Consider the following 10627-nt stretch of genomic DNA (forward strand, 5'->3'; position numbering starts at 1 on the left):
AAAAAAAAAATTATATATATATATATATATATATATAAACCTATTTTTAGGACCATTAAGATTTTATGAAATGTATCATTTTTTTTCATGACAATTAAGGCAATTATTTTTCCAAACCCACATGACCTTTCTTCCATGGGGCACAAAAATAGACATTCTGAAGAATGTTCTGATGTTTTACCATAAAATTACAATAAAAAAGAACCGGCACTGACTAAAACCACACAAAAGCACAATAAAAGGATCTTAAAATAATATAAAAATGGTCCACAAGACTCAAGCACTACATCTCAAGTAGACATTTATGACAAGATAAAAGCAAACTGACAAATGAAGGAGAGGGGTTTAAATGAGTAGAATCTAGTAGATAATAATATGGCAATACAAAAATCTTAATGGACTTAATAATTGTTTTCATTTTCTGTGTAAATTATTATTTCTGATTTCTTTTGTTTAATTTTGGAGCAACATAAGACCTAGTTTTTTTCTGCAGTAAATATAAATGACTCTCAAATCTTGCCTGAATTGTATTCACCTGCCAAATAAAACATAAGGGAAGAGATTTCATTTTGAATTTGACAAAAGTGTCAAAAGCAGGAAGCTACAGACACTGATGGGGATGAGGGCTCAAGCTTTTAAGATGGGAAAGGCAGTTGAGTGGGGAATGTCAAAGTTGGCAGATTGAGATTCACAGCCTGAGCGCGCGGCCTGATCTCTCATCTAGCACATACCACATCCACCTTGACGGACTTTAGACAAGGCCTGAAGGACTGCGAGAACCAGTAGTAGTTCAGAGCCAGCAGAAGCTGAAGCTCAGAAAACAGACACTCCACATGCTGAGTGTGTGTGTGTGTGTGTGTGTGTGAGAGAGAGAGAGAGAGAGAGAGGAATACAGAAGAGAGACGAACAAGTGTGAAAAAAGAGGGGTGAAGAAAAGAGATCCAGGAAGAGAAAGTTAACGAACAAAAACAAAAGAAACACATTAATCATGCTATGAAAGAAACTATACAATAATGACAATAATAGACAATAAAACAACAGAGTGTACAAAAGGAAAATAAAGAACAGGAGAAAAACATTCAGAAACTAACTAGCAAAACATTCGAAACTAACAAACATGTACACTACCAGTCAAAAATTGGCTATTACTTTACTATTATTATTATAAAATATAGATAACAGTAAGAGTATTGGTAATAGTAATAATATTACTGTGAAATAACCCATATAGAATTGTTGTGACCAAAATATTGTACTGTATAATATTGTACACCAAAAAATATAGTACTAAAGGACTTACTTACATATATATATATATATTTTTTTTTTTTCCACCATTTACTGATGCATTATTAAAATCAAAAGTTGTATCTGTTAATATTATTTAACGGACCTGAGCTAACATTAACTAACAATCAACAGCTAACGTTAACAAAGATGAATAAATACAGTAACAAATGTCTAGCTCATTGTTGGTTAATGTTAGTTAATGCATTAACTACTATTAACTAATGGGATCTTATTGTAAAGTGATACTGAAATGTTTCTTGAGCATCAAATCAGCATATGTGACCCTGGACCACAAAACCAGTCTTAAGTCGCTCGGGTATGTTTGTAGCAATAGCCAACAATACAGTGTATGGGTCAAAATTATTGATTTTTCTTTTATGCCAAAAATCATTAGGATATTAAGTAAAGATCATGTTCCATGAAGATATTTTGTAAATGTCCTACTGTAATTATATTAAAACTAAATTTTTGATTAGTAATATGCATTGCTAAGAACTTCATTTGGACAATTTTAAAGGCGATTTTCTCAATATTTTGATTTTTTTGCAACCTCAGATTCTAGATTTGGAAATAGTTGTATCTCGGCCAAATATTGTCCTATCATAACAAACCATACATCAATGGAAAGCTTATTTATTCAGATGATGTATACAACTATACACTATAAATAACCCTTATCACTGGTTTTGTGGTCCAGGGTCACATATTAGAAAGATTTCTGACAGTAAAAACTGGAGTAATGGCTGCTGAAAATTCAGCTTTGACATCATTGAAATGAATTGTATATAGAATATATTTAAATAAAAAATTATTGTAATAATACTGTGCAATATTACTCTGAGACTTTTTACTTTTCTTCAAGTAAAAGAGACTTTTTAAAAAAATGGGGGGAAAAATCTTTTAGCCAGCAATATAAATATAAACCATAAATCAATTCTATAAATAAAATTAAAATTCATATGTAGCCACAATTTATATTTCATTTTGCATTCTGTCTGTACCTCTCTCTGGTCATTGTCCAAATAGAGATGTTCAGCATGTTGTTTCTGTCTGTCCTTCCTCCGCCATTGTGCTGGTGCACTGCGCTTCGCCCATCTAACACACCAAAACAACACTCTTAGATTAAAAGAAAAATCACAAACAACTGGCCACCAGAGTTTGCATATGGATTATGAGAACCGGTCTCAATGCTTCATTTACCCAAGCAAGACAACTTCTTGGATCAGCATCCTTGCTGGTCTTCAAACAACCTTAATATGATCTACAGCTGGAGTAATATAGCTAAACCAATACTTTTAAGCCTTCTGAAGATATCTGATATAAATCTCAATATTTCTGCTCTGAAATAGCTGTTGATGAACCATTTTGAGTTGCTACCATCATTTCAACCTTTCAACAATTAGTCACTGTTGCGGATTCAAAATATTTAAGCAATAATAAAAATCTTGTTCTAAAATCTAGAAGCACTTACAGCCCTGAGAGCCTTTGTGCACCAGTTACTTAATTAATTGATGTCTCAACACATCTAGAAAAAGCCAAGCTATTTATTCTCACTTGTTGCTGGTGGGTCCAGTGGAGAGAACATCGGACTGTAAGCGGGGGAAAAAGCCCGGCTCATAGCGGCCCTGACCGATCTTCATGTCCAGCAGGTGGGGATGCAGAGCCGTGTGGTCGATCTTACACAGCCTCATCTCAATGGCCTTTTCTAAAGTGGCAAGAGAGGAACACGTCACACACATATTACTGATGAATCACAAAAACCCCATATAGAGTCGTCAAAGAAATGATGTCCTCATCACAGAGACACAAAACCCACATGGTGGGAGGAGTGTGAGTTAGTGATGTGGTAGAATGAAAGAGACAGTTAAGCCACTGATGTGAACCCACACACCACGCTCAAAATATATCTTACGCAATACAAAATCTATCAGCCATTAGAGATGCTACAGTGAGAGCTGTGAACATAAAAAAAAAAGAATTGTCAACATTTAACAATATTTAAAAAAATAAAATAAAAAATAATTTTAGATTAAATTAAATGTCAAATTAAATTGAATTACTAAATTAAAAATTCAATTAAAATAAATTTTAGTAGCTAAAGCAAACTACAGATTTATGGCAAAGTTATGCACCAAAATATCATACTTGAGGCCAGTTTTACTAACAGTTAGCGCCAGCGCAAACTTTTGGCGTTAAAATAGTACTGTCTGTTTTTACTATAGACGTGCAGTGACGAATTAGCGCTGAATAGGTGTGGACACAGTTAAATTTGCGCCTGACCTTATTAAATATGCATTTGTAGGAGTTCCCTTTCAGATGCCAAATTTATGGGAGGAGAGTATTCAAATGAATCACGCAACGAGATTTACTAACGTTTGTGCTCATCAAATTACTGGCATTTGCGCCATTATTTAACGCCCAAAAAAACATGTCAAACTATTTTGCGCTTGAAATGGCTGCAATTATTGTTGCTAGGAGAGAACAGAGAGCGCATGGTAGAAGGGAGAGGATTTTTTCGACATGTTTTAATTTATTTTGAATGCCAGAAGAACACATTATCCGAACATATCGTTTGCCAAGCTATGTTATTTTTAATTTGCTTCAGGAAATAAAAGATGACTTGGAACCCTCAACTAGGAGTTACGCAATACCAGCTCTATCAAAACTTCTAGCAAACGTACTGTGGCTTCTTTATTTCTTTATTCTTTATTTGTGACTACGCTAATTTGCGCTGCGCTTGGTATATTGCGTTGGTCGATATGTAAATGAGATGTTGCGCCTGTGTTCTTTAATTTGCGCATTGTTAGTAAATCACCCGCAGAAATTCCCACGTCCATCGGCGCTGTTTTGGAATTGCTCTCTTGTGCTAATTTGCCCTGTTTAGTAAAACTGGCCCTTAGATTCAGGGTCTTACATCTTAAACACCACCAATGAAAAAATTATTCTTCAAAATAAATGAAATGCAATAAACTAACTTTCCAATGAGTTCTATGATGATAAATGAGAGCCTTTAAAAGGGTTTCCCTGCACATACATCTTTTAATCAATTATTATTCACGTTAAAAATAAATAACATTTCCATTTGGCTCTCTATGCTTGAACTGTCCCATTTCATCAGCAGAGCTAATGGAAGACATCTAAATGTAACGCACACGATTCAAGAATCCTATCCATAATGCATTGCAGGAAGAGGAATTTAGCATGACCGTTGCATGGAGTGTGCTGTCTGCGTATTACTAAGCTAAAACGTATAGATTTTCTAATTAATGAGGCGCCATGAGGAAAACAGTTCAACTTTCCAGTAACACTTTAAAAGCAAGACGTCTGAAAATCAAGGTCACAACCGCAATCAATAAGTTCTTCTTGCATTCAAATTTGTGCATATCACATTTGATGTACATGAAACATCTGAACTATGACATTTGAAAATTACACAAAGAGACAAATAAATGCACAAAGCGTCCATATTTATCAGCAGCCAAGTGCAAAATGCAATAAAAAATTGGCTTGGTAAACAGAGTTGAGGTATTGGCTGCTCTAAATATGCAATGGTAAAAAGCTTGGTTATTAATTAGTGTATTATTTTATTTAAAGCTGACAGATCTAAGAAGATATTTTGAAGAATGTAGGTAACCAAACAGTTGCTGGTAGCCATTGACTTCCATAGTACTTTTTTCCCCTACTATGGAACATGTCAACTAGGGTTGGGCCGATAGACGATGCCACCGTCCATCGCCGATGGCTGATAGACATCACGATGTTGAGCCGGCATTGTGAACCCCCCCCCATTCCCCCCACATCCCAATACCGTGTTCGGAAAGAAAACGAAGTGTAAGCGGAACCCCTAAAGGGAATAAATATGAGATGGGAGGAAAATATATATTTCAATATTTTTCCTCGCAGTTATATAATTGGGTAATTATACTACATATATATTTCGGCATCAGGGAGCCGCTATTATACCTGGCATTGAAACTGGCATCGTGCTTTTGAATGCACGATCGCTTTTAGTTTCACTTTCACTTTCGAGATTCGCGATCGCACATACTCTGTTTATACTATGGAGCGGCAGTACTTGGCACACATTTTACAAGATTATATGTTTCTCAGTGGTACTGAGAATCTGCAAATCATTCGCCATCATCCTCAGTCATCTCTCCTTACTCTGTTTATGTGGTAAGTGAAATTTAATGTACTGTAATGTAACAGGCAACCGTTACACTGTGTCTACACCGGACGCGACAGTTGTCGTGTCGTGTCGCGCTGCGCCGTGCCGCATCAGCTAAAGTCTGTCTACACTGGACGCGACAAAGTGACTATTGAAAATCATTTGAAATTTGTGTCAGCACGGCATAAATAGAAGGCGGCAGCAGTTTACTGTCGGGGGGCTTGTCTTGTTGCGCCAGTGTAGACAGCATCACTGATTATAATGAGTTCTACAGACTGATCTATATATAATAAATCTCTATTATAGATCAGTGGTTCTATAGTATTTTGTCGCGCCGCGCCGCTCACGTCCGTCGTAGACACGGTGTTAGGAATCGTGTTTTCCCTTATAAGGACACTTTAGACATCGTCCGATGCCAATTTTGTAGACATCGCCCAACCCTAATGTCAACTTGTTTTTGTTATCAACATTCTTCAAAATATCTTCTTCTTTTGTATTCAACAGAAGACAGAAATTCATGTAGGTTTGGAACAACTTGAGGGTGAGTAAATGATCAATGACCAGTAAAATATATTTATGGCTCTAAATGAGTATGGCAAAAAAAATGTATTTTTATGCCATAAGTGTAAGTATTCCAAATAGCTCCATTTCTAAAACAGATTAGTCACCAGGTTTATGCCGTCTCACCTGCTTCATCAATATTGGTGCATTTCTGGTACATGGAGGTCCGCAGGGTGGGTGTCCTGACATTTAGCATGCGGATCTTGTCAACACGGGAATCAAATACTCTCAGTGTGTGCTCTTTGTCCTCATCATCGTGGCACAGGATCTTACTGTCGATGAAAGAGGCAAACATCTGCGTCTCCAGGAAACGGGAGAGGAATGGCAGGTAAGGCTCTGGCTGATCCGACAGGAAGGAGGCCTGCAGTGGGCAGAATTCAGAAATGGCAAACACCATGAAGCTGCTGTGGGCTACAAAGTGTATCAGCATCCCAAAACGTCTTAGTTACTCTAAACTGTTTTTTTTTTTTTGTTGTTGGGTACATTTTAATCATCGAAAAGAATGGCTTCAATCAAATCAATTTAATTCTTAAAACTTCTTGGTCAGAGCTGGTTGTAACATAGTAGGTCTTCAAGCTGGTCAGAACTGGTTGACCAATATGAACTGGCAATAAACCAACATGACTTTTTTTCTAGCAGAGAAGTTTATAAATGGATCGCGAAACATCACCTTGTCAAAGTTCTGCATCTGGTCTCGGTTGCTAAACCAGGAATCTTTGTCTTGGCTGGGCTGAATGACGAACACCTCATAGTCAGAGAACATCTGCGTGAAGCGGTTGGCGAAGACCTCTCGCACTCGAATGTTCAACTGATGCATCTTCATCTCCTCTTCATCACACTGCACTTTTGAATCCTTATTAGTGCTTGTATCCTCCTTCACATCCAACTGTCAAACACAGGTGAAGGACAAAAAAAGTGTCACATTGTATTAAAAAGTGATGGTGGGGTCAGTGGCACAAGAACCAGAGGGACTGCTTGTTGTGATGGCGTGACAAGGCAAAAGTGTAGCTCAATAATATTAATCAGGTTAAACTCAAATATTTTAACGTGATATTTAACTGTTTTGATAAACAGTCTATGTGATGTATCAAACCAGAAATCAAGTCTGTAGTAGAGTATTTATTCATTTCAGGCAGAACTGAAATGTAACAAATTTATTCTGATTAAAAATACTAAAAAGTGGAATTACATCCCCACAGCAAATGACACCTCTCTGTAATTCTGTTAACGCAGAGCACAATAAAATAAAGTGGCAAACAATGAATCTCCCCCATGTTAATCTGACTTTTCAACATTTTTTTCTAAATGATTTTAGTTAGTCCAGTGTTTGCTTAGTATTTTTGTTAATAATTTGAATTTTATTTTATTTTTCATATTTTCAATTAAATTTGAATGTTTTAGTACTTTTCCTGTGTTTTTGTCATTTTATTAGTTTTTATTTTTAAATATGTCTATATATTATTTATTTTTTTATTTATTAGTTTTATCTTATTTAGTTTCAGTTATTTTAGTATTTCAACTTTAAATGAAAATGAGAAATGTTGCTTTGGCAACAAGCTGAAATTTTTAAGTAGTTTTTTTTTAATATATATTTTATTTCATTTGACTTTTTTTTTTTCAACTAACACATTTTCTTTATGGATTTTGCTTTAGTTAAAGGGGTCATATGACGTTGCTAAAAATAACATTATTTTGTGTACTTGGTGTAATGCAATGTGTTTATGCAGTTTAAGGTTAAAAAAAACACATTCATTTCCATATAATGTACATTATTGTTTCTCCTCTATGCCCCGCCTAAGAGAAAGGAAAAATTGAAATCGCATCATATGACCCCTTTAACGTTAATAACCCTGCCTTTGTCACATGGCAAGTATTGGTCCAAACTGTTATATTGTTCATTCATGCCACATTTAGGGCCAGTTGTACTAAACAGGACAGGGCCAATTAGCGCGAGAGCGCAATTCCAAAAGAGCGCCGAAATTTCTGCGGGTGATTTACTAACAATACGCAAATTAAGAACACAGACGCAACATCTAATTTACATATCGACCAACGTAACTAGTCGCCAATAAACAATAAAGAAATAAAGAAGCCACAGTACGTTGAAAAGAACCGGAGGCCAAAAAATTAAGGTTTGCTAGAAGTTTTGACAGATCTGGTATTGCGAGACTCCTAGTTGAGGGTTGAAGTCATCTTTTATTTCCTGAAGCAAATTAAAAATAACATGGCTTGGCAAACGATATGTTCGGATAATGTGTTCTTCTGGCATTCAAAATAAATTATTACATGTGGAAAAAATCCTCTCCCTTCTACCATGCGCTCTCTGTTCTCTGGTGCCTCTCCTAGCAACAAATTGCATCCATTTCAAGCGCAAAATAGTTTAAGACATGCTTTTTTGGGCGTTAAATAATGGCACAAATGCCAGTAATTTGATGAGAGTGCAAACGTTAGTAAATCTCGTTGCGTAATTCATTTGAATACTCTCCTCCCATAAATTTTGCGTCAGAAAGGGAAACTCCTAGAAATGCATATTCAGTAAGGTCAGGCACAAATTTATCTGTGTCCACGCCTTTTCAGCGCTAATTCGTCACTGCGCGTCTTTAGTAAAACCTGACAGTACTATTTTAACGCCAAAAGACTGCTTGCGCTGGCGCTAACTGTTAGTAAAACTGGCCCTTAGATTTCAGTGCTGGTAGATGATGTATTTCATCCTTGAAACTTTGTTTTGGAATGTCATATTAATATAATCTCAGCATAAAAAAATTAACAAAAGATCACAATCACCACTCTACATTTTCCAAATGCTAAGTTACACTCTAGACATTTTCCAGGAAAAATGCTGAAGTTACAATGTAACTGAAGTAGCAACAGATCTTTTATTGAGTGAAACGGATTATAAAAAAAAAAAGAGTAATAGGGCAGTACTTGGAATTGTCCATCAATTGCTGATTGGATGGAGGCAGATCTGAATACAAACGTAATTGTAAGAAAGGGGCGGGACTTAAGCAGACTAAATGATTGGAGAAGCCCGGTATACATCACCAGAGAGACGTCTTTCAGAGTTATGATATTTTTAGATAAAAAAAGAGCTTTTTGCTGTTGTTGTTTTCTAATAGAATGAAACATACATGAATGAATTGTTCACAATAAGATCAAAATCAAGCAATTAAAAAAAAAATAGGGTGATTTTCCATTTCATGTCAACTTTAAGAGTAAATGTAGGAGTTAAAAGAGAGGAGGAACAAGAGAGTGGGAAAATGTGGCAGCAAATATCAGCGCACAGCTTTCGGAGCTGATCTGAGTTATCTATTCTCCATGGTAACACCCTGAATGGAGAGCAGGGAGTGCTGGGAACGGAAGTCTACAAATCTGCCTTGATTTATGAAGCAAATGAGGCTTGTTCCCAAGAGACTATAACCATACAGAGCAAGCGGCAATACACAGAGAGCAAGAAAAGCAAACAAGTGCCTGACAGCTCATTCTAAATAAGGGAATCACTGAATATCAAGTCAGTATGATGGAATTTAACCAGTACAGCTTTAAGGCTGTGGCAAACTCTCTCTAGGAGCTATATTAAGAGTAAGGGGTCAATCCCTGGTCTTTAGACAGAGTGTGTCCTTAAGCTGCTTAATGTCATCGAGAGAGACCTCAAGCTTTCTGAGAATCAGAACAGAGCGCGCTCAGTCTTAACAGCCATTTGTTCCTTTTCATTGCCCACACAATAATTATAATTATTGCCCACACTGAAAAGATCTGTTTTCCACAAAGCAGCTGTCATCACTGCTCAAGTCATTGTTCAGTTCAAAAAGGAAAATTATTGAATTCAAATCCCCAGAGAAAGCAAATCCCCAGAGAAACCAGATAAACTAAATGTATTTGTCTGAGAGAATTTACACCATAATATACACTTTCTTTTAAAACTATATATATACACTACCGTTCAAAAGTTTAGGATCAGTAGGACTTGTAATGTTTTTTAAAGAAGTCTCTTATACTCATCAAGGCTGCATTTATTTGATCAAAAATACAGAAAAAAAACAGTAATATTGCAAAATGTTATTACAATATAAAATAATGGTTTCTATTTGAAAATACTTTAAAATATAATTTATTCCTGTGATGCAAAGCTGAATTTTCATCAGCCATTACTCCAGTATAAAGTGTCACATGATCCTTCAGAAATTATTTTAATATGCTGAATTATCAATGTTGGCAACAGTTGTGCTGCCAAATATTTTTTTGGAACTTGTGATACTTTTTTCTGGATTTTTTGATAAATAAAAAGTTAAAAAGAACATAATTTATTCAAAATATAAATCTTTTCTAACAATATAAGTCTTTGCTACATCACTTTTTATCAATTTAACACATCCTTGCTGAATAAAAGTTTTAATTTCTTTCAAAAAAAGGAAGAATAAAAATTTACTGATCCCAAACTTTTGAACGGTAGTGTATATTGTTAGAAAAGATTTCTATTTTAAATAAATGCTCTTCTTTTTAACTTTTTATTCATCAAAGAATCCTGAAAAAAAGTATCACAGCTTCCTAAAAAAACATGAAGCAGCACAACTGATAATAAATCAGCATATTATACTGATTTCTGAAGAT

At 35.5% G+C, this 10627-nt stretch overlaps 1 protein-coding gene across 4 annotated transcripts in view; it reads right to left on the bottom strand.

Annotated features, from left to right (window-relative positions):
- Positions 1-10627, bottom strand: part of LOC107727099 (DENN domain-containing protein 5A-like) — a 56393-nt gene that overhangs the window by 16732 nt on the left and 29034 nt on the right. For 3 of the 4 annotated variants that reach the window (XM_016536867.1, XM_016536865.1, XM_016536864.1), the window contains 5 exons: positions 6690-6905; positions 6146-6380; positions 2845-2995; positions 2292-2385; positions 732-836 (listed from right to left, as the gene is read on the bottom strand). In XM_016536867.1, the coding sequence (XP_016392353.1) occupies positions 732-836; positions 2292-2385; positions 2845-2995; positions 6146-6380; positions 6690-6905 (801 nt within the window). The remainder of the gene's footprint in view (positions 1-731; positions 837-2291; positions 2386-2844; positions 2996-6145; positions 6381-6689; positions 6906-10627) is intronic. The other variant, XM_016536866.1, reaches the window with a different exon arrangement.

This window comes from Sinocyclocheilus rhinocerous, unplaced genomic scaffold, assembly GCF_001515625.1.
Source record: "Sinocyclocheilus rhinocerous isolate Xijiao unplaced genomic scaffold, SAMN03320098_v1.1 scaffold35, whole genome shotgun sequence".
NCBI classification, from domain to species: domain Eukaryota; kingdom Metazoa; phylum Chordata; class Actinopteri; order Cypriniformes; family Cyprinidae; genus Sinocyclocheilus; species Sinocyclocheilus rhinocerous.